At 44.7% G+C, this 24,468-nt stretch overlaps 1 protein-coding gene across 7 annotated transcripts; it reads left to right on the top strand.

The window, feature by feature from the left end:
• The first annotated feature begins 1,254 nt into the window (after positions 1–1,254).
• CD274 (CD274 molecule) lies at positions 1,255–24,105 on the top strand. Of its 7 annotated transcripts, none has more exons than XM_088658419.1 (7): positions 1,255–1,370; positions 16,170–16,238; positions 18,119–18,475; positions 20,046–20,333; positions 20,655–20,798; positions 21,780–21,812; positions 23,681–24,105. In XM_088658419.1, the coding sequence occupies exons 2-6, from the start codon at positions 16,172–16,174 to the stop codon at positions 21,797–21,799; spliced, it is 876 nt and encodes a 291-aa protein (XP_088514545.1). In that variant the 5' UTR covers positions 1,255–1,370; positions 16,170–16,171; the 3' UTR covers positions 21,800–21,812; positions 23,681–24,105. The 7 variants fall into 7 exon arrangements, with proteins under 7 accessions (XP_088514545.1, XP_088514542.1, XP_088514543.1 ...); XM_088658416.1 differs by having other exon boundaries at positions 1,296–1,370; positions 20,046–20,345; XM_088658417.1 differs by lacking the exon at positions 1,255–1,370 and adding an exon at positions 9,747–9,885.
• Positions 24,106–24,468: the final 363 nt, after the last annotated feature.

Here is a 24,468-nt window from a genome sequence, read left to right as displayed (position 1 = left end):
ACTCCATACCCAACAACATTTCTCTGATGAAAATAGGGACGTCCTAAGGAAATGTGCAGGATCAAATCAGAAACCGAGATGGCTTCTGTATTTATGGGACTGTCCCTGGAAAATAGGGACATTTGGAGGGTCTCCGTGTGTGGATGTCTAAGCCATTCCTAGGATTTGGCCATTAGCTACTCGAAATCCCTCCAAGTGTTAGTAACCACCTTCACTACTGTGTCCTTGAAACTGACTTTTTTTCCATTCTGCCCGATGAAGGGTTCTGGTAAGCGTGCATGTTGGGGGAATAAAAAGATTGCAAAGTGTTGTTGTGTCAGTTCGGAACTGCCTTTGTTGCTCTTCAAGCAAATCCCAGGCATGCCCTAGGATTGCCCCAAAGAGTGACTTGATCTGAAAGTGAGGGAAAAGGAAGTATTCTGTTTTCTCACCATGTAGCCTTTGGTTTTGGTTAGCATTGTGCTCTTGGCTGGAGTAAAAAAGGTTATTGGTCTACCATGGACCTTGGTGTTGCTCTTACTACTGTTCCTCAGAAACAACTACTGTCCATAATCTGTTCCCTACTACAGTGTTTCTCAACCTTGTGCCTCCAGATGTTTTGAGACTACAATTCCCATCATCCCTAGCTAGCAAGACCAGTGGCCAGGAATGATTGGAATTGTAGTCCGAAAACAGCTGGAGGCACAAGGTTGGGAAACACTGCCCTACTACACCACTCAGAGATTGAGGTGGCATGTAACAATATAAATGCAATAATATGTTTAAAATTTATAAATGCTTCAAATACCAATGATTAAAGGCACTTTTTAAATGTTGCTTGATACATAAGCTTTGTAGCAGCTATTTCCGCGTCTCACACCAACCTATGGAACATTTATTCATCCTAATAGTGACTTTTGCACTGTTTTTGAGCTTTAGCACCAGAGTGGGTGTTGGAAATGTGTGACAATAGGCTTACGGTATATGACAACTGACCTTTTAAAATAAGGTTTCATCCATTGTTGCTTCTCGTTAGCCTGTCAGCACAACCATCCTTCTTGCAAACATGCCCCACAGTCTGATGAGTGAATTAAATAAAGACTTTCGTTCCTAATGCTAGTTCAAACAAATCTCTCTTTTGTGTCACGCCTGGGAAATTTTGCAAAAACATTTCACTGATACAGCCGAGAGAGAGGGCTTCTTTTTTGATAACTTATCGGTCAACAGGGGTGGGAACGTGGGTGGAGAATAAAGAATTGGGAGTGTTCTTCCAGTGGGGAAAGAAGCTAAGAAAGTTCAAGAGGAAGTTCACTTACCACCTGAAGCAGATGAGATCAGAGGCTTCCAATTGCTGTCTGCAAGGTAGACTCAAGCCCGTCTTACCCATTGAGGTTAGTGGTGTGGGGCGCCGGGGCGCCAAGTTCTAGAGGGCGCCAGGTGAGAGTCCAGGGAACACCGAACGAGCGTGCTGAGTGAACGAGGGTGCGTGCGCCGCTCCCACCAAGCATCGGCTCTGTTTTTTCCCTTTTAGCCTGCAGGCGCCGAATTATGTGGGGCGTCAGAAGGCTAAAAGGGAAAAACCAAGTCAATGCTTGGCGGGAGCAGAGCATGCACCCTCGCTCGCTCGGCGCAGACCCCCCGCTTACTCGGTGTGCTGCTGGCTGTGGCCACCGCGGCATGAAGCAGTCAGGTGAGCCAGGAGGCGCCGTGTCCAGCCTCCTCTTCCCCACCGGAGGGGCCACCCTCCAGCCGCTGCCCGCCTCCTCCAGCCCTAAAAAAGGGTCAACCCTGGGAAAGGGGGGGCACCGGAGGGATCTTTGCACCAGAGCACCAGGTATGCTTAAGACAGCGCTGGGTAGACTAGCTTGTATTAGCTTGTGCAAAGGGCAAGGCATAAAACTGTACCAGTTTCCAACAATATTTGTGTGATTTGGCTCTGGCTTTGCTTTTTTTAAAAATGCAATTTGTATTAACCTTTTCCATAAACGGATAGACACATGCACATATATGTAACCGAAAGAAAACAATAGGAAAGCACAGGAAAATAAAGGAAAAAAGAACTATCAACAACTATCCCGTTGAGGAAGGAATTGCAAGAAGCATATATTTTGCAACAATGCAATGTCGTGTACATGTCACAGGAGCATTGCTGATCTGGAGCAACTGATGATATTGAACAGGAACCAACAGAACACCTGTGCCACGCTCAAAGTTGTGACGAGCTCCATGGAAACTTCTTGGTAGGACTGGTGGGAGGGAGAGTATGAAAGTGCTGAGCTTGACACAGGGGAGAGGCTGAGGAGTTCAACTGGAGGCATCCCTGCCCCACTGATGCTAGACATTCCCACCGAGGTGGGAGAGATGCCTGAAACAGCCCTTGCTCTGCTTCCTGTCCGTAAGGTTTTGTTACAGCCCTGTCCAAAGTTCTGTTGTTGATCAAGGAGGGACCAAGAGTCTCGGAGGAACTCTTGCCTAAGAGCAGAAGCCACATACATAGTTGACAAGCCATAGGTTAGGAAATCCTGATGATCACAGAGTCAAGGGTCCAGAGGGAGAGCAGGAAGCAGCAGGTAGGGCTAGGAACCACAGGCATTGTTTCCAGCACCTGAGTGCTGCTGATAGTTCTGCTTAGGAAGGCCAGAGCCAGCTGGTTCTCAACAGTGCCTTCTCCTCTGTGAAGGCTGATCAGCTGCAGGTGGAGTCATTTTGCCTCCTCCCCTTCAGGATGCTATTCAACAGGCACAGCTAATCACCGTCTCGTGACAAGTTTCCCTAACAACTGGGAAGGCACCTGAGCCAGAGTCCGCCAGCGAGCTAGCCAGGTAGGCTCAGTGCCCATCTTCAAGGAAATGCCATTGGGTGTTCTGGCAGGAGCAGATCCAGTCTACTTTCAGGAGTGCCTTCTTCAGACCTCCTGAAGATCAGGGTACTAATTTACACAAGGATTCTACCTGTAGTCCAGTTGCCTCCCTGCTATAGAAGTTCACTTTGCAACATTTGGAAGGGAATGGAGTCAGTGATCGGGAAACAAAGAAGGGGAAGAAGTCAATGGGTTTGTCTCATCTCTCTCTCTCTCTCTCACACACACACACACACACACACACCACACACACACACACACACAGAGCAGTAAGGGCAAGAACAACAGGGGAGAGATACTGTAATGACTTACTGAATTCAAAACTCCTAAATATTGAATTATTGTTTTCACTCCACTGTTTGCAAAACTCACACTTATATTCACAGAGCAGTACCTTTGTCCCCTGAGGTCCAGCGTCGAGGGCCTTCTGGCGGTTCCCTCACTACGAGAAGCCAAGCTACAGGGAACCAGCCAGAGGGCCTTCTCGGTAGTGGCACCCGCCCTGTGGAACGCCCTCCCACCAGATATCAAAGAGATAAACAACGACCAGACTTTTAGGAGACATCTGAAGGCAGCCCTGTCTAGGGAAGCTTTTAATGTTTAATAGATTATTTTATTCTTCTGTTGGAAGCCGCACCGAGTGGCTGGGGAAACCCAGCCAGATGGGCGGGGTATAAATAATAAATTATTATTATTGTGAGTCCAGTATCTCTAATTGAAATGGTTCCCAAATCAATGATTGCTATTATCTCAGGAAAATACTCACTCTAAAGAACGTCAGCTGACTAGTGGTCAAGATGTGAGCAGGGACTTTCTGACAAAGGTTCATGTTGCAAAACCTCTAGAGGATAAGAGTGCTCCCATGAGTCAGCTTTGTTGTATTATGAAACCATTATGTGGGACTGATTCATAAATGTACCTCAGAGATGGCAATAGGCATTCAAAGGCTCCTGTCACAAGGGCCACACAAAGTCACCTTCCTCCACCTTCACTTTTCCTGATAAGGATTGGCCAGCCGACACAACCCTTGGGACTCAGGGACTCGGATAAAGATCCTAGATGGGTAAACCGGCATTATATATTTATCTGGCCCACTGAACAGCTTCACACCACTGACAGGCTCTCAGTCCCCGAGAGCAAAATGCAAATATTAGCACACTATAGATTAACTTCTGTTGCAGGACTTTTACGAGCTCTGCGGGGCCGGCTCTAGGTAGAGTCCCGGTGGCGCGGGGCACTAGGGCGCCAGGCCGGTAGGCTGGGCGCTGCGCAGCAAAGCCGCGCGGAAGCCATGCTGCGCCCTGCGAGGGCGGGGGCGCCGGAGCGATCTCCGCCCCTCAGCGCCAGGGCGCGCGACCTGCTCGAGACTGCCCTGGAGCTCTGTATAAAACTTTTTGTTTTTCACTGTATAGAACTTTTTTGTTTTTGTTCACACACCACTTACTGTACTCTCACTGCATTTCCAGTGGTTCATCTTATTTTTGTCTCTAGACAAAGTGTGAAGCGATTTGCATAGGGGTAAAGACCCTAGCCACCCCCACCCCATGTCCCCCAGTATGTACACAAAAATAAATGAATTGAATTGCTGGTGTGAACAGCTAGCGGGGGTGGGGAGAGCTGTGAAATGCACTGAAAAAAACAACACTGTGCTCTAAAGCAGGGGTGCAAACATACAGTATATTCCTGCGTATAAGACTACTTTTTAACCCAGGAAAATCTTCTCAAAAGTCAGGGGTCGTCTTATACGTCGGGTCGTATTTCTTATACAGTGAGTATATCCCAAACTCTATATTTTAACTGGAAAAGTTGGGGGTCATCTTATACGCCCAGTCGTCTTATAGGCCGGAATATACGGTACCTTAACAAAGGTAGGGTGCCCGGCCTGCGTTTCTGTGTGCGGAGAAAAGGCATTTGCAATCTATGCTCTGCGTGAGCCTCATTGTAATCCTGCTCTGACTGCTTCCTTTGTGACCATCAGCCTCATCAGTCTTGTTGTTGTTTAGTCATGTCCAACTCTTGGTGACCCCATGAACCAGAGCACACCAGGCACTCTTGTCTTCCACTGCCTTCCGCAGTTTGGTCAGACTCATGTTGGTAGTTTCAAGATCACTGTCCAACCATCTTATCCTCTGTCGTCCTCTTCTTGTGCCCTCCATCTTTCCCAACATCAGGGTATTTTCCAGGGAGTCTTCTCTTCTCATGAGATGGCCAAAGTATTGGCACCTCAGCTTCAGGATCTGTCCTTCCAGTGAGCATTCAGGGATGATTTCCTTCAGAATGGATAGGTTTGATCTTCTAGCAGTCCATGGGACTCTCAAGAGTCTCGTCCAGCACCATAATTCAAAAGCATCAATTCTTTGGCGATCAGCCTTCTTTATGGTCCAGCTCTCACTTCCATACATCACTACTGGGAAAACCATAGCTTTAACTATAAGCAGGGCCGCCCCTACGGCAAGGCTGGGTGGCGCAGGGGGACGCCGCACTGCTGTGCCTGCGGCAGCTGCGCAAAACACTGTGCCCACCAGACAGCGGCACTGGGAAACGGGGCGGGAGGGGCGCTGGAGGGATCTTCGCACCACGGTGCCAGGGCACCAGATATGCTTAAGACGGCCCTGACTATACAGACCTTTGTCGGCAAGGTAGTGTCTCTGCTTTTTAAGATGCTGTCTAGGTTTCTCCATGGAGTTCTTCCAAGGCCATGAGGACAATTTGCCAGACATCTTTGGCGATCTGTTGGTGTTTATTGACCAGAGTCTCCTTTTATTCTTAGTGTTTTCCTATAGATTCCCCCTCACCATACCTAAATCTTGTCTGCTGTTGTTTTCTTGTACAGTATTATCTGTTTAATGATTGCCAAAGGGCTCTTCTGTGTTGACATGATTTTACTTTTGTAATTGGACTATTTATTTTTAATAGAATAGACCTCCCCCGCCGCTTCATAATTTAAATGCAATTATCTTAAAACTTCGACTCTCCAGAACACAAACCTTTTCCCGCCCCCATCTCCATCTGTGCAACTACAAGATATCCTAGTTAATGCAGTGAAAAAAGAAATGTTACAAATGTTTTTATGCATGCTGAGTGATTTTTTTTTCATGTGATCTTTTCCATGTTATTTGTGTTGGGCAAAAAGCAAAACATCTCTGGTTATGACACCCGTGATTTCCCCTCAGGCACATGATTGTGAGATAGCATGTGATTATGTCTATTTCTTAAACGATCTTCTGAGGAAAAGCCAAAGTAAAAACAAAAAAGCAGCTGTGCAACAAGATAATGGTTGCTCAGATTCCAGTCAGGAAACGAGCAGAAATGGAGGAACATTTATACATCTAAGTTTGCATGAGGGCAGTAAACAGTTCTTGCTTCTGTGACATCATCACAAGAGCTGGGGAAAATAGCATCTTCAGCCACTTCCCTCAAGGAAACCGAGTTACTTTAAGAATGATGGTGGATCATTAATCCAAAGTGTAGCCACTCAACTTAGAATTTAGAAATACAGCATGGAGGCAACTTTGGCATAAACTAGCAGACCCTTCAAGTGTCCCTATTTTCCAGGGACAGTCCCGGATTTACAGAAGCTGTCCCAGTTTCTAATTTGATCATGGAATGTCCCGCTTTTCCTTAGGGCATTCCTATTTTCATCAGAGAAATGTTGGAGGGTATGGAGTTAGGCTACCTCCCAAGCCAAGGAGATAAGTAACTATGCAACCTTTAGCAGACATCTGAAGGCAGCCCTGTATAGGAAAGTGTTTTTTGTTTTTTTTTAAGTATTATGTCTTATGTTTTTGTATATGTTGGAAGCCTCCCAGAGTGGCTGGGGCAACCCAGTCAGATGGACGGGGTAAAAATAATAAAATAATTCTTATTATTCGGATTATGGACTAGGGTGGCCCCAAGTTTAATCGGAGAAATGTTGGAGGATATGAACTAGGTCAGAAACCTTGTTTAACAGGGCTATTCAGAGTGAAAAATCCATGCCCCACGGCCTGTTGTTGGCTCCTGTGTTGAGCAGTGGAAGAGCAAGGAGCTGGGCCAATCTGAATAGTCTCGCCCTGATGTAACGGATTGACACGGTTTTGAAATATTTATTCCTAGGTAAAGGTAAAGGGACCCCTGACCATCAGGTCCAGTCGTGTCTGACTCTGGGGTTGCGGCGCTCATCTCGTTCTATAGGCTGAGGGAGCTGGCGTTTGTCCGCAGACAGCTTCTGGGTCATGTGGCCAGCATGACAAAGCTGCTTCTTTTGAACCAGAGCAGCACACGGAAACGCCGTTTACCTTCCCGCCGGAGCAGTCCCTATTTATCTACTTGCACTTTGATGTGCTTTCGAACTGCTAGGTGGGCAGGAGCTGGGACCGAGCAACGGGAACTCACCCCGTTGCAGGGATTCGAACCGCCGACCTTCTGATCAGCAAGCCCTAGACTCTGTGGTTTAACCCACAGCACCTACCTGGCTGGAAAAGAGTTCATCCACCTCCAGCCTGACTGATATAACATTCTGGTGGGGGCGGGACTGTTCCCAGTTTAAAAGGAGGGAGCAGCGGTTTTGTGAGTTGAGGAGAGGGAGAGGGAGTGGGTAGGTGTGAAGAAGAAAGTATAGAGGCCAGGATAGTGGGGAATCTAGATGAGGTTTTGGAAGGCTCGATGTTAAATGTTTGACAGAGATTATCTACAACTGAAACATATCTTATAAACACATGAAACGTTAAAGAAACAACTATGTTCTAAGGTTAATAAAAATTCTTCTCTTTTGTGCCAAGAAGTATCGTCATTATTTTTCCGGGACTCACAGAAGTGGTAACTCATTAGAGGACAAAACTTACCTCAGGAAAAGAGGCAAAGGTTTGTGTCTTAGAGTAACACTGAGGAGGCTTAGGAAGATAACCTGGGGTGTCCACAAGTTGCCAGCGTGGAAAGGGCAAACTTTTGCAGTAGGGGGAATCAAGCCAAGAGAGAGACCCTTTACTGGTGGCAGGAGGTTATTCTATTAAACAGCCTAGAGTTTTTCTTTGATACCAGGCCACGTGAGCTGGAAGGAGAGTCTCTTTACTTATAAACCCACAAGAATAAAAGGGTTTATTTGGGGGCGGGGGGCGGGAGAAGAGTGTGTGTGGCTTAACCTCTGGATTCCTGTGTCACATTTTAGTAATAGAGAGGGGGGCATTCGTCGCACCCGACATCACACACTCCTTCCCCAGGTGTCTGCTGCAAACACAGAACAAACACCTGCAAAGATTCTGGCCTTTGCCTGCACAACTGTACATGCCAAGGCTTACGCAGAATGGTTCCAGAATATGGGTAGGTCTTTGGGTGTACAACTTCTCCTTACAGAGGTGAATGCTGAATGCTCAGGCATTGTGGGAGGAACATGTGATGCTGTGGTGTATCTGCTCCGCACAGGAGCCCCGTCGCTTGCGAAAAATCCTGAAACGAGTCATTTGTGTCATGAAGATGCATGTAACATAGCAAGGTTTTCATTAACATGCTGGATGCCAGAATAAAGATTTTTAAAAAGGTAAAGGACCCCTGGATGGTTAAGAGCAGTCAAAGGCGACTATGGGGTTGTGGCGCTCCTCTTGCTTTCAGGCTGAGGGAGCTGGTGTTTGTCCACAGACAGCTTTCTGGGTCATGTGGCCAGCATGACTAAACCGCTTCTGGTGCAACGGAACACCATGATGGAAGCCAGAGCGCATGGAAACGCCGTTTACCTTCTTGCCGCAGTGGTACCTATTTATCTACTTGCACTGGCGTGCTTTCGAACTGCTAGGTTGCCAAAATATACTTGGTTAAAAGAGGGGGCAACATTTCTTCTCAAAACACTTGAGAGCCCTTGAGAAATATTTGGGGACTAAAACTATGAAAGGTGAAACATGAAGGATTTGGGATTTTTTCAAATTTGCCACAGAGAATCCTTTGCGTCACGTTATATTTTTAAACATATGCATGCTACCATGAGACCTAGAACTTTGTTGTTGTTTTTTAAGGTACAAGAGTCCAGATTTTCAGGACTTTGAAAATATTTACTTCACAGTCCTTATTTTATGGTATACGAAATGATTGGTCATTTACGTATCAGTGCACTTCCTAATTTGGGTGTATAATGTGAAAAACTGGATTTATATCAGGAACGTTTGATTCATCATTATTTCTTGTCAGCTGCCTGGATTTCTTGTCAACCATTTAGAGTTTTTATTACAATCAAGCAGTATATAAATTTTGTTAGATAATAATGAAGATGTACATTATTGGTGTTTTCTTCATAGATGGACAGAGACAGCAAAGTAGGATGATAACAGCAATGTTACAGTGTGCTCATTACAACATATTCATGAACGAGGATGTATTTTCTGATGATATATTTATTATTTGGTCTGCATATTTGCATCATCAGTTATTTGCATTCAGGCACTTGAAGAGGGAAGCTCTTGGCTCCTTTAAAAAAAGAAGTTTACATACTCTTTTCCAACTAAAACCAGTCCATTTGAGGGTGTTATTTCACCAACTCGTAAAAACTATAGCACTCTGAGTTTCCTTTTCTCCTCCTCCTCCTCCTCCTTCTCCTCCTTATGTTTTCCCTACCACCCCGAAAACTACAATACACATTCACCACTTCCTTTTGCAGAGAGTCTCTCTGGGCTTAGAGACAGCATAATCGGAGAAGAAAGCGCAAAGTTAAGCCATAATCTTTGTCATTCATCACCTAGGAGTCCACATTGGATAAGCCAAATTCAGGGTGCTGAACAGCTGTCAGCTTGCTGTTATTTTCAAACAAAGCCATGCTCGTGCTGCACATGTAGGTCAGATTAAAATGAAAGAGAAACCACAAGCACTTCATTTCCCGAAAGAAGCTGGCATCTGACTCTAACCACTTTCCTCAGAAAAGCTAGTAGTTGAAGTTCAGCATTTTATTCACGAGAGGAGACTCTGGCAATGAAGCATGATACCTTGTTCCTCTCTGACTGTCTCAAGGCACAGACATCAAGGAGGTACTCTTTTGCCTGGGAAAACAAATTCCACTGTGGAGGAGATCTGCCTTAAATCTTGAGGTGAATATAATTCTGATACAGAACATCAGTATTTGTAATACGCTCTAGAACAAATAATTTGTCTGGATTGTCAGGCAACTCTCTTGGCATAAAGAAAAACATGAGATGTGAAGGGAATTGGTGAAGATTAATCATGGCCAAAACTTTAAACAAGGAAAGGAGTGTGTGTGTGTGTGTGTGTGTGTGTGTGTGTGTGTGTGTGTGTGTGAATTTTTATGTCTTTATTGACATTATGCAGTGGGCAGAAACTAGATCTCTGGTAGATCTCTAGGTGATTTGCAGTAGATCAGACCCCCAGTTGTCTAACAGTCTCCTCCCAGTCTAAAGTAGGGATGTGTGCCCATTATACCTTTAAAACACATTATTTCCCTCAAAGAATTATGGGCACTGTAGTTTGTTAAGGGATGGCTTGGAATTTTAACTTTGTGAGGGGTAAACTACAGTGCCCAGTATTATAGGAGAAGGGATGTAGGGTTGCCATAGGTCCTCTTTTTCAGTGGTACAATTTCTGTCCAGGCGGATTTTTTGAATTTGCCAAAATGTCCTCATTTTTTTTCTTTGGTACTAAAGGGAGCATGTGAGCGCTCTGGAACTGCCATTCCGGGAGTGTTAAAATTGGACAAGAGCTGATTCAGACATGTGTGTTTGGTTATTCTTTTACTTTTTTTCAACAGTTGTCTCCTTCTTTCCCATAAAAGAAAAATAAATCAAGGAAGCAAACAATGTGATAGGAAATTAAAACAATACCAAACAATAAAATGCATACAATTAGGCTAAAACAACAATAATCTCGAAGTCATATGCTGGAGGGGGAAACCAGTTCATCAAAAGGAGTGCTGTGATGAGGCTGAACTTCCTTTCTTGTTGTCAACATCAGAAAGCCCCCATCCTGTGACTTACATCCTGTGCTTAAGATGGAGGGGGAACAGGGCCTTAGAGGATTATCTCGATAATGAAGCTGAGAGCCAACATGACACACTGGTTAAAGCTTCTGGGCTGAGCCCATAGGTCCATAACAAGGATCCTGAAGGATCAAGCCATATTTCTTCTTCTCTGCCGATCACTTGTAGCCGAGTAAAATTGTCATTCCATAAACACGGTTTTAAAAGTGAGTCAGTAAGTGACTGTAGAGGCCAATCCTGAATCCACATGTCCTTCCACAGTGGGGACATAGGTTTTCGGGCGGGAGTTGATCATGATGAGGGTTTGCCGAACGTGCCTTGCTCTTAGCACATTTCTCCCATTTGTCCTGAGTTTGAGCATCTTCAAAGTCCATGGCACGTTTGGTAAAAGCTGTTCTCCAATTGGAGCGTTCACAGGCCAGTGTTTCCCGGTTGTCAGTGTTTATATTACATTTTTTAAAGATTTGCCTTGAGAGAGTCTTTAAACCTCTTTTGTTGACCACCAGCATTACGCTTTCCATTTTTAAGTTCAGAGTAGAGTAGTTGCTTTGGAAGACAATAATCACACACCCAAACAACATGACCATGTTGAAGAATCATTGCATCCAAACAACATGACCAGTCCAACAAAGTTGATGTTGAAGAATTGTTGCTTCATGGTGATCTTTGCTTCTTCCAGTACACTGGCATTATAGGGCTATCTAGGCAAGCATCTTCTCTCCCACATCCCTCTCTGCCCCCCACCCCAGGCCTCTTTTTTGCTCTTCAAAATATGGCAAGCCTAGAATAGTGTGTACTTACTTACAATGTGCTTTGAAGTTAGTATACATAGCCACAACAGAACCCTAAGGCGGAGACCAGGAGTAGACTACGGTGGGAAGGACTTGTGGTTCTGATACGGATCACGAACTTTTTGCCCTGAGTTTGTGCTCAGAGGCATCTTTATTAATTCCTAATGTATGTCTGCTCTCTCCCATTGGTAGACTCCAGGGTGGTAGTAAAAAAAACACTCCCGACAAAGTCCAAAAAACCCAACGAAGTCCAAAGTCTGCCCCTCCTCCCCAGTTTTTAGACTGTCCTATAACAAATGTTAACAAAATCTGGTCTGAAGCTCAACATCAAAAAACCCAAGATCATGGCCACTGGTCCCATTACCTCCTGGCAAATAGAAGGGGAAGAAATGGAGGCAGTGAGAGATTTTACTTTCTTGGGCTCCTTGATCACTGCAGATGGTGACAGCAGTCACGAAATTAAAAGACGCCTGCTTCTTGGGAGAAAAGCAATGACAAACCTAGACAGCATCTTAAAAAGCAGAGACATCACCTTGCCGACAAAGGTCCGTATAGTTAAAGCTATGGTTTTCCCAGTAGTGATGTATGGAAGTGAGAGCTGGACCATAAAGAAGGCTGATCGCCAAAGAATTGATGCTTTTGAATTATGGTGCTGGAGGAGACTCTTGAGAGTCCCATGGACTGCAAGAAGATCAAACCTATCCATTCTGAAGGAAATCAGCCCTGAGTGCTCACTGGAAGGACAGATCCTGAAGCTGAGGCTCCAATACTTTGGCCACCTCGTGAGAAGAGAAGACTCCCTGGAAAAGGCCCTGATGTTGGGAAAGATTGAGGGCACTAGGAGAAGGGGACGACAGAGGACGAGATGGTTGGACAGTGTTCTCAAAGCTACGAACATAAGTCTAACCAAACTGCGGGAGGCAGTGGAAGACAGGAGTGCCTGGCGTGCTCTGGTCCATGGGGTCACGAAGAGTCGGACACGACTAAACGACTAAACAACAACAACAATAACAAATGTTCTTTATCCCATGACAGCTTTACTGCTCTCTCTCTGTACACACACACACACACACACACACACACACACACACACACACACACACACACATTTTTAATTGGAGATTTTATTGTTGTCGGCCATGTTGTCAGCATTGTTTATGGAAAGGCAAGGTACAAAGGTGATAAATTAATGAGCTAGTTGTGCAGAACAACACATCCAGGTAAAGCTGCAGACTGCTGTCCATGTTAGATGTTCCACCTGGCCAGTTCAAGACTTGCTGCACACATCTGCAGCAGCATGCGCTGTACGCATGGGAATCTGGTGCCTCACAGCAGCAGCTCAGAAAGGGTTGGGGAAGCAGTGGTCTTCTCCAAGCAGTAGTGGTGCTGTGCTGATGGGCAGGAGTGCCAATTTGGCCCTGTGACCGTGGGTGCCCAGAGCCATGGGTGCCATGCAACGTGCATGGCCTTGGCACCAAAATTTGTGGGTGCCTGGCTCCTTCATGGAGGAACCTATGCTTATGGGGATAGGTCAGGGGAGTTGGGGGCAGTAAAGTCAGCAGAACTCCTGGTTGGAGTTCTCATTTCCTCCCCGTTTCTCCTTTTCACCCTTAATCTCAGAAGTGACAAGTAAGAACACTGGGCAAAATGATGAGTGAGATCTATACTATTTCTGGGTTGTCCCCTCTGTTCCCCATGGAGAGTTTGCATGAAGCATAGGTTGGGCAATTCAAAGCAGAGGTCTAGTGGTGAAAAAATGAGTTTCCAATCTTACTTGGCCTGCTCTCTCTCTTTTTTAATCATTCATGGCAGCATATTTGTGTCAAGGAATGTGTGCCTCTCAGCATGTGCAGAAGCTGCATCTGGAGAAGATATGGGGCAGGCTCATGATATACTTAAGGCTATCATGCTAACTATTGAAAATGAGCGTAGCTCAGCCTTGCATTTCCTTGCTTTTCAGCACAAGGTAGCCTGATCAGGATGTGCTCTGAAGTTCCTACCTCAGATGGCAAATATTGGGTGTAGCATTAAGGTGGAAAATGTAAAATATATCTCATCCTTTGGCCCCGAATATTTGTGCTCCTTGCAGTGGCGAAGCTGCATGTTTTGCTACCGGGGGCAGAGAGCAGGTGGGGGGGGTGGCTGGCGCCCCCGGGGGTGTGACGCACACCCCCGGGGGCATGGCACGTATCCCGGGGGTGTGGTACGCAACCTGCGAGGGTGTGGCACACCGCCAGCAGGGGCGTGACGCGCATTCTGGGGGCGGGGCGTGCCATTTGTGAAGGTATGGCACACACGCATGTCCGGGGGGCCCCACCGCGTTGGCACCCTACCGAAATAGTGGTGCCGGGGGTGGTCCGCTCCCTCTGCACTCCCGTTCCTCCGTCAGTGGCCCCTTGCAGTGGTGATGAGGGTTCAGCCTCCCAATTGGTTTCCTTGCATCTACCCTGTCCGAGACCACACCACTGTTGTTGGTTCTTGGCTCAAAACCAATATCAAAATGCATTTTAAAATGTATATTTTGAGAGAGAAAGGTTTCGGGGAAATGACCGCATTTTCCCATGTATAAAACGATGGGGTTTTTTGCTTTAAAAATTAGTCAAAATTTGGGAGCGGATGGTGAATGCACAGGGGTTCGGGTTCTGGCTCTTGAAATACAGCAACCCTAACTATTTTTAAATGTTGATTTCTTAATTTGGGGTTCCAAAAAAATAGGGGTCGCCTTATACATGGGAGGAGCGTCTTATATGTGGAAAAATACGGTATATAGAAAGTTAAGTTTAAAGTACAGTAATACCTCCGCAAGCATCCGCCTTGTCTAGCGTCCATTCTGGCGAATGTCTATGGCAAACCCAGAAGTACCGGAACGGGTTATTTCCGAGTTTGCAGTTCATGCATGCGCAGAAGCGCTAAATCGCGCTTCGCACATGCGCAGAAGCACAAACCGCTCCACGCTTGTGCGCAGACGCGGTGCTTTGCCCTGCATCCTTTTCGGCTAGCGGCCGGGGCTCCGGAACGGAACCCGGCCGTAAATTGAGGTACGACTGTACATATTTAAGTGTGGTTTTTGTGAGAGGGAGATCATACACACACTCTCTCTCTCTCTGATTAATGTGGCTATGGGATGAGACAGACTTACAACTAAACACATAATGCGAGTGATTTGGATGAAAAATAGGCTGATTCATCCATTCCTGGTTGTCACACCCTATACTAGCTGACATCTCCAGCTGTCATGCAGCTAGATCAGTTCCTGTTGGTTAGAACAGTTCCTCTTGGAAGGCTGTATGAAGCATACAAACTGATGCCGTCTTGGAGCTAGCCAGGTATGTGTTCATGGAGCTTGGGGGGGGGGGGAGTCTTGCAAGTTTGGCACCTTATTACTTAAATTGCAAATTGTATGGAACAATGACTTCCCTTCGTCTCTTTCCATGCTTCATTTTACCTATCATGCATCCCATTCAACCATTCAAATCAGTTTCCCACTTTTACATCCATCAGAAATTATTTGCTCTGTTGATTTTATCTCAATGCTGCCAGTGTTTTCAGCTGTACACAGTTATTTTGCATATATTCAATAAATGTTTTCCACTCTTCTTTAAATGTATATTCTTCTTGCTCTCTTATTCTATATGTTACCATAAATTATGTCAATTTAAGGTGTCAATCCTCTTTAGTTGGGACCTCGCTCACTTTCCGTTTTTGGGGCCAACAAAACACGGGCCGCAATTGTTGCATACATAAATAACCTTTTCTGACCAGAAGCCTGGAAGAGGCACGAGGGAGGGAAGTGGGGGGGGGAGGAGTTACTGAAAACAAACAAACAAACTTCTATGACACCTAGGAATTTCAGTCTTGGTTATCCCCAACAAAAAGGACTCTGTTTTTTTTTTGTGAAAGTAATTTTAAACATTTTTTTTTCAATTCATTATAAATTATTTCCCAATACATTTTTACCTTTTTACATGTCCACATGAGAAAAAACATTTCCTCCATTTCTTTACATTTCCAACACATCTGATTCTGTTTTATCAATCTTAGCCAGCCTACTCGGAATTAAGTACCATCTGTTAATCATTTTCAGGTACGGTAATTCTCTTTCAATGAATAACATGCAGTAAATTTCAGGTCGCTTCTCCAAAGTTTCTCCCAAAGGTTGAGCTCTATATCGTGTCCTATATCTATTGCCCAGTGTGTCATTGAAGCTTTAACAAGCTCATCTTTTGTTTCCCATTCTAGTAGAAAGTTATACATTTTGGACAAAAGTTTATCCATATTTTATAAAAGTTATTTTTCAAATTGTGAGCCATGTTTATTGTATTTCTTACCCACCCAGAACGGGTTACAGCAAAGCAATGATGCAATTTAAAATCAGATAAAACGAATACTTAATAGTTCATCGAAAGTACAGTTTAAAACAGAGAATAAAGTCAGGTTCAAAACATGTATCTCAGCTGTCAAATTCTCTTCTTTTAGGGGTATATTACTGAATCATAAAGCTGCTTTAAGTGGGAAGACATGCATTCTTTGGCAGAGCAGTTGTTTATATGCCACAATGTAGGATGTTTATCATGTCGACATTGCCTTTCAGATATGTCTAGGCAAATGTCCAAGCTCCTGCCAATTGTGCTACTGGAAATCCATCTTCATATGATTGCAGGTGAGAGCTTTCATTTGGGCAGGTTTACAATGAAATCCTCAAAGAGTTGTACATTTCCCTTTGGATTTGAAGTCTAAGAGCTTCAGAGCTATCTGGAAGGCTTGGGTGGGGTCACACATTCCTGAATGCTAGGGTCAGAAAAAGTCTACCATTGTGGATGGAGGGTTGCAATTCTTGGCTGCTGGGCATTTTCCTTCCACCTTTGCAGTCCGCAGGAAATATTCCTGAGCCCTGAGATGCTCTTACGGTACTTAGGTCTCTGTCACTTTGTGTCCCAAATGGGTTGTGCCTTTGGTCTGTAGTAACAGCAATGGAATGTGTCCTCATGGGGTCCAGGACATGCACGTGATCCCAGCCTCATAGAGTGGTTCAGGGAGGGTGGTGTGAGAAGGACAGCGCCCTTCGCCCTTCGACCCTATCCTCACCCTCACTTTGCAAGGCCGGGATTGAAGGGCGCATGGCTACTGTGTAATATTATAATAATAATAATAATAATAATAATAATAATAATAATAATAATAATAATAATAATTTATTATTTATACCCCGCCCATCTGGCTGGGTCCTCATGCGCCCCCCCCCAAATGTGCCTGGAGCCATTGTCCAGGCAGCCCCCTTACCCCAAGCTACGCCCCTGTGTAGTGATGCCCAAAGGACTGTATTTTCTTGTGGATTCAAGGACAAAAAGGCAGGCAACTGGAAACAAAATCCGCTCTGCAAAAGAAGTAATCTGTTAGCAGGGCTTGGGGGGGGGCGCGGGGCTGTCACCTTTTGCATCGCTGTTCCTGAATATGTCCATGTCTAAAATTATCCATGATTTTAGAATCTCCCTCCTGGTACACTTCCATGTAATTCAAATTGGTCCAACACAAAGAGCCTGGAGGAAACACCGTTTACCTTCCTGCCACAGCGGTACCTATTTATCTACTTGCACTGGTGTGCTTTCAAACTGCTAGGTTGGCAGGAGCTGGGACAGAGCAATGGGAGCTCACCCCGTTGCAGGGATTCAAAATGCTAACCTTCTGATCGGCAAGCCTAAGAGGCTAAGTCAGGCATGGGCAAACTTGGCCCTCCAGCTGTTTTGGGACTACAATTCCCATCATCCCCGACCACTGGTCCTGTTAGCTAGGGATGGTGGGAGTTGTAGTCCCAAAACAGCTGGAGGGCCAAGTTTGGCCATGCCTGGGCTAAGTGGTTTAGACCACAGCACCACCCGCATCCCTAGGCTGAGCAAATGCTGTTCAATAACCATAAATGATGAAGGAGGAGTGGCTAAACAATCGTCCAACCAGGAGTGCCAATGTGAATTAAATTTTTAGAGGGCCCATTTGAGCTCTGCCCTAATAATCGATCACATGGCATGGCATGCCACACATCTATTGAATGACAATACCCATCAACTTTTGGGGGGGAGGCCAGGCGAAGGTTTGGCTCCTATGGGTCCAACAAAGGAAGAAGATGTCTACAATATCCCGTCTCTCTATCAGCATCCTGAATGTGTTAAATGCATAGTTCCTGAGTATGCATGAAATTGGTCTTATGGGAGTTTGAAGTTTGATCCTGGTTGTGTGAAAATTTACTCAAATACTTTTTTAAAAAAATGGCAGCAAATCATGGCATGATTTTACAGAAACTCATTTAAAGGGCCCAATTCTGCATTACCTTTACACTATAGTGTGGTGACATTGGCATGGGAAGGGGCTACCCTACTGAAGCAGTCATGTCACTAAGCAGTCATGTCAGTAAGTTGTGAACAAGAAGAAGACATGCCAACCAGAAATCCACACTCTGTTGATATCAGACTAACTGGGCTTCTTCTGTTCCGCATAAATCCTGGCGCTTCCAGGATAAGAAACTCATGCTTTGTTTCAACCTCTCAGCTTTATTCACAGTCAAAGTTCTTCAGCCACGTTACACTGCGGAGTATGGGAGTGATGTGATTATGGGATGTCACTTTCCAGTCCATTCCCCATTAAATTTGATGGGACTAAGTGTCTCGTGGCAAAGAAAGCTGTCACTGGGGGACAAAGAAGTCTACAAGCTCAACAATGGCCAAGAAGACCTCACCCATCAGGATTCCGATTATCACGGGAGAGCGTCATTGTCGCGTGAGGAGTTAGACAAAGGACTTTCCTTGTTGTCTATCGCCAACGTAAAGCCCACAGATGCGGGAGTTTACATCTGTGTTGTTAAATACGAGGGAGCAGACTACAAGTACATTACTTTGGAAGTTGAAGGTTGGTAGCTGCAGCACCTACAATATATATATATTGTAATATTATTGCACCCAAGCAGTGAGAATTTCAGAGATTGATTTGCAGCATTCGTTTCCCCCGGAGGTAAGAATGCTGAATACACCGTGTCATTTTAATCCTTTGTTTCTTTTTCCCCCCTTTTAATTTTTATATCTCTTTATTGTTTAAAATCAGTACATTTATAGAAGAGAAATACATAGAAATAAAAAAATACAAAAATTTACAAGCAAACCTACATACATTTAAAGAAACAAATAAATACTGTAACATCCAAGCTGAAATTAGCAAATTTAACATGATCTATCTTATTTATAGGGACCCAGGTGGCACTGTGGTTAAACCACAGAGCCTAGGGCTTGCTGATCAGAAGGTCGGCGGTTCGAATCCCTGTGACGGGGTGAGCTCCCGTTGCTTGGTCCCAGCTCCTGCCAACCTAGCAGTTCGAAAGCACGTCAAAATGCAAGTAGATAAATAGGAACCGCTACAGCGGGAAGGTAAACGGCGTTTCCATGTGCTGCTCTGGTTTGCCAGAAGCGGCTTTGTCATGCTGGCTACATGACCTGGAAGCTATACGCCGGCTTCCTCGGCCAATAATGCGAGATGAGCGCGCAACCCCAGAGTCGGTCACGACTGGACCTAATGGTCAGGGGTCCCTTTACCTTTACCTTATCTTATTTATATATCCAACCATGAAAGTAATTTAAAACCTGAAAAGAAAAAGGTTAAAAATGACTTCCAATTAATCTCACTGTGTTTTGTCTAGTAGTTACATCTTTCGTATATAATTTCTTTGTAGACCATTACAGACTTCTATTTGTCTCCTACAAGGGTCAGTCTAATTCTGCCAAGAGGTTTCCTTTTATACCACAGTTTTCTAAATAATCTTTGAAGATTCTCCACTCCTTATAGACTGTTAGTTTTGTTTGTCCCCTTATCCTTCCCGTCGCCTTTGCGAGTTGCAAAGTTCCACAGCTTTGAACAGACAGAAGGTATGCAGAAGGTTTGAAAAGGACTCCTATGTATATACAGCTGTATGCAATGGTGGTTGGTCCTCTAGGTCTACTTCTTTCGTATCTTTAAAAAAGAGTTAATTATTTGCAGTTATTTATGTGAGAATTTGGAGAAGAAGAAAAAAGAGTGGCTTTTGCATGTGCTACAACTTTCAACACGTGTGTGTGTTATTGGAATTGCAGGGTTAGTTAGCACTGTATGTGTCTCTAGGTTTGAGAGAAGTATGCAGAGTTTGCACTCCTGTTTCACTTCAAGAAAACTAACCCCCTGCTAACCTCGTGGCCCAATCAGGACAAGCAAAGCAGAAAGCCTTGGCTTCTCGTTATGCCTGAACGAGATCTCCTGGTTTGCTTCTTCCAACGTATTTTAAAGATGTGCACATTCAATGCAAAATGTATGCAATGTCCTTTCTTGCTTAGTTCAAAGCATGGGTCTTCTCTTATATCCTGATTGCGTAAATCAAACAAAAGGAAGAGAAGCGGGGAAAGTGCCACCAAAATACTGCAAAGCGCTCTGTGATACTGTCCTCCGCCTCTTGCAGCACCCTACAAAAGAATCAATCTACAGGAAAGAAGAGAGGAAGAAGACTTGATCTTAACTTGCCATTCAGAAGGGTACCCCCTGGCTGAAGTTTCTTGGCACTATGATGAGAGGAATCTGAACGCCAGCATACATGCAAACACTACACATGAAATGACAAGTGATGGACTTTTCAACATAACCAGCACCCTGAGAGTCAGACCAAGCACCCCTGGAAACTACAGCTGTGCATTCTGGAACCAGGAACTGAATCAGGAGACATCAGCCCACAAATCAGTGGTTTTGCCAGGTAAAAACTTAGGTATGGCTTCACGTTAATCTGTAGCATGCCCCTACAATCAGCTGGTCCCAAGGGCGAGTTAAATACCAAAGTGCACCACCAGCAAGATGTACCAATGAATGTTCTTGGTCGCATCACAGCACCTGGTGAGATTCGTAGCGTTAGCTCGCTGTCCATACGAGAAACAGCTTCAATTGCAGGGAGAATTATGAAAACAGTTGGGGGGTTTTAAAATTCCAAATTAATTATATCCTGCTGCTTTGGTCAAACTGAGCAATGTATCAGATCATGTGCGGGATAATATACATATTTTAATTTTCTTGTTTACAGATAAAATATCTCCAGAACATAATGGGGGGAAATCTCCCATCTCATTCATCCTACCAATTTGTCTGCTGGCATTATTTTTACTCATAGCAATTGCCATTAAAGTCCAAAGGAGCAAGTCAAGCACAAAGCTGCGTACTCAAAAAGGTGAGAGACTATGGCAAGACTTGGGCTCTTGGAGTTATTTCCGTATGTGTGGGTTTTGTTATATATTTACAATCTATTGGAAGCCGCTTTGGAGATATTTCAGTCAAAAGGTGGAGTATAAATCATCAAAGCTAATAAACAATTAACTTTGATCATACAGACCATAGCTGTCAACCCTCCCGTTTTTGGCGGGAAACCCCCGAATTTAAATCCGTTTCCCGCTGCAACCCCGGATTGTAAACTACCCTGTAAATGTCCTGGCTCCCGGCTGGCTGCTCGCTCACTTGCCAAGTGCTGCCGGAAATCGCCTCTGCGCATGCCCGGGCATGTGCAGAAGCGATTTCTGGTGCCCAGACATGCGGACATGGGCAGCCCAGCACCGGAAGTCGCTTCTGCACATGTCTGGACTTCCGGTGCCGCTCTGCCCATGTCTGGGCACCAGAAATCGGGCAGAGCCAGCACCAGAAGTCGCTTCTGCGCATGTCTGGACATGCGCAAAAGCGACTTCCGGTGCCACGCTGCTGCTGATCCCTTATTTTCCAATCCGGAAGTTGACAGCTATGATACAGACACTGAAATTCAGTGTGTCTATTCTGATTATGGCTTAGGGGAGCACCACCCAATTTGGGGGTTGTCCACACTTCCACTTGTCCCTTTGCCTAGAAAGTACAGGTCCAAGCGATTTTGCCTTTGCCTCACAGATTTCCCTGGGAAAACCCACTCTTCGCGGCTAAATTGGAACAAACAGCATTCCGTGGAAAACCCTATTCCAGATTTCTCTAGCAATAGATAACAGGAAATATCTAAGAACAGCTACTTCCTATTGTGGGGATTTACAGCTTCACTGATGTTTTGGCACGATGATAGATTTGCTAGCGTTGCTTGCAAATTGCCACGCTCGGAAACTCTCTTTGTATAATTTTGCATGTTTCTAGGTAAACACCTACCAACATTTTGTTTCCTTTTCATATTTCTTCCCAGGAAAAAGAAGAAAATTCTGACAGTTTTTAAAGAGTATGTAATTCTGATACTGTATAATTCTTTGGCTCATTTAAAAAAAAACACCACACCTGCAGCTTTAGGCAAATCTCCAGTGAGCTTTACGGCTAAGCGGAGATTTGAACCTCACTCAAACCAGTCATAATCCAGTAGGCTTCCACTGCATCACACTGAATCTTACTGGAAGGAAAAGGTCTGTGTTGGTTTGTGTGTTGTGCACCTCTATATGCTTATTTGTAAATAACTGTGAAGCTCCAAGTTTGGGTTTCAAATTGGATTTGGGTCCATGAATCAGGCGGTGCCCATATGTATCCTACCTACATGGATCATGAATGTGCATAAGGTAAAATGAAACTCAAGCTGTGTACATGTGGATTTGTGTGATATTTCTCCCTTTGGGGGGCAGAATGATTACACAAATCATATGCAACCCACACCTCATGTTACAAGCTCTCCCCACACCTTCATGTTGTATATCCCACCACCACCAAAAGATGTTTGGTTGTGGGGGGTGGGGGTGGGAATGTAAGATAGGACCTTTTTTGTGTGGCAGAACCCAAGTTGTGTAATTCACTCCCTCGGGAGTTGAGACTAGCTCCATCCCTGATGGTGTTGAGCCAGGCTAATGTTCTTATTCCACACGGCTTCTAATGGCTGTTAAAATAAGATGGAAGGTTTTTAACTTTGCTCCTTTTCCATTCGAGTTTTAATTTTTATTTCACCACTTGGTGGTGGTGGTGGTTGTTGTTGTTGTTGTTTTAAAAAATGTGAACCACATATTTTATTTATACAACTGCGAGGCAAAGGCAATGTGAAAAGTTGTATAAATAAGAGAAGGGGTCTCTTCTGGTAAGTGTGTGAATTGGCCCTGGTTATTCCGATGAACTGAAGCGCTTGTCTGAGAAATGCCTTCTCACAATCTCAGTTGCCCACCCAGAGGTGAATTTGCCTCCTAAATTGGCCGTAGCTAAATCATACCGCCGAATGTTCGCATCGCCATCTGGCCCATCCTAATGCTGTTTAGCTGCTTCTCTGTTTATAAAAGTATTTGCATACTGGCCAGCTCATATTATTATTATTATTATTATTATTATTATTATTATTATTATTACCCTGCCCACCTGACTGGGTTTCCCCAGCCACTCTGGGCGACTTCCAGCAGAATATTAAAATACAATGATAAATCAGATATTAAAAGCTTCCCTAAACAGGGCTGCCTTCAGATGTCTTCTAAATGTTGTCTATTTCTTTGGCATCTGATGGGAGTGCGTTCCACAGGGTGGCCGCCACTACTAAGAAGGCCCTCTGCCTGGTTCCCTGTAACCTCGCTTCTCACAGTGAGGGAACCACCAGAAGGCCCTTGGCTGGACTTCAGTGTATAGCAAAGTGTTGCATAATATATCTATGGTGATGTTATTGCTTCTGAAATCCATGGCATTGTTTCCATCCAAACTATCAATCTGTTGAGTCCACCCACCGTCTCAAGGGAGAAAGGAAAGGCACGCTAGATTTACTTTAAGGACTGAAAGTGTGTTCAAATCTGTGATTAAGCCTGTGAAAAGCAATCATAATTCTCACCTCTCTTTACTATGTAAGCCGCTCTGAGAACAATTCGCAACCACCACCCACCCCGGTATTTCCTGTTTCAAACCCAAAAACTACGGATGTGACTCCGGAAATTACTCATGGTCCATCAATCTGAGAAACTGGGGGTTCTCCCCGTGTCAGTTTCTGAATTATGAAGTGTCGTATGTACCATGCACAAAGACAGGAACCTTGAACTTGTGGGACTCTGGAACATCCAGTTAAAGTAAAGGAGACAAAGGCTTTAATCCTTTCCCTTTACCACTTTCTAAAGTTCTTTGTCTTTCTGCTGTTCCAAGGAGATCTAGATCTTCAAACCAAGGATCTTACTGGGCTGACTGTTACAGACTGAAGAGCCAAAATGAAGCTGGGAAACTGTTCTTCTGAGCTGCCTGCAATTTTGCACTTTCCACTTAATTCCGCTTTTAGAAATGTATGAGGAAGCGCTGGTGCTTCAGAGGTTAATAGGACTGACACTTCTGGTTTTTGTCAGCGCTGCAGCATGTTCATTTGCTGGTATTCTTTGTGCACTTCAGCACTGTCTTTTTAAACTACAGAAAATTGGGTTGCTGGTCAGCACTTCAAGGGGTTATTTGAGTACATACATTCTGTGACTGCGTGTACCATTTCTCTGAATCTCTCCTTCCCTAGTTTCCTCGAAATGGACATGTACATGCATAGACATGCACATCAATTTATGCATTAAACATCCGTTGTTATTTTAGCTGAGTTAACTTCTTTTCCTCGAAGGGAATAGCAAAACAGCTGCACGTGGGCACTTAAGGTTCAATCGTGTATCACCTTATCAAACCAAGATTGTGACCATCCAAATGTAGCCAATGCAACATGCAGCTGAAAAACTTGATGAGCAGGGTCACATGCATTATTATTATTTTTTGCTGGACTGAACAGATGGGAGACTAACAGCGCAATCTTGTACATGTTTACTCAGAAGCAAGATCCACTGGGTTGTACTCAACGTAGCACTAGGTTCTGATAGTACAAGGATTTCTGCTTATGCAGAACTCCCCCACCCCGCTTCCATTGGACCTCCTGTGACGGGAAAGTTTGTTTTGCTGGGCAGGTT

The sequence above is a fragment of the Zootoca vivipara genome, chromosome 15 (genome assembly GCF_965207765.1).
Source record: "Zootoca vivipara chromosome 15, rZooViv2.hap1.1, whole genome shotgun sequence".
In the NCBI taxonomy this organism is placed as follows: Eukaryota; Metazoa; Chordata; class Lepidosauria; order Squamata; family Lacertidae; genus Zootoca; species Zootoca vivipara.
The sequence above is the reverse complement of the archived record's forward strand: the minus strand, read 5'-3'. Positions and strand labels throughout refer to the sequence as shown.

Coding starts and splice junctions, on each gene's coding strand:
- CD274 (XM_088658416.1), top strand. CDS start 16,172: ATGTCTAGGCAAATGTCCAAGCTCCTGCCAATTGTGCTACTGGAAATC. Junction 18,476..20,045: donor CATTACTTTGGAAGTTGAAG/GTTGGTAGCTGC, acceptor CGCCTCTTGCAG/CACCCTACAAAAGAATCAAT. Junction 20,799..21,779: donor AAAGCTGCGTACTCAAAAAG/GTGAGAGACTAT, acceptor ATTTCTTCCCAG/GAAAAAGAAGAAAATTCTGA.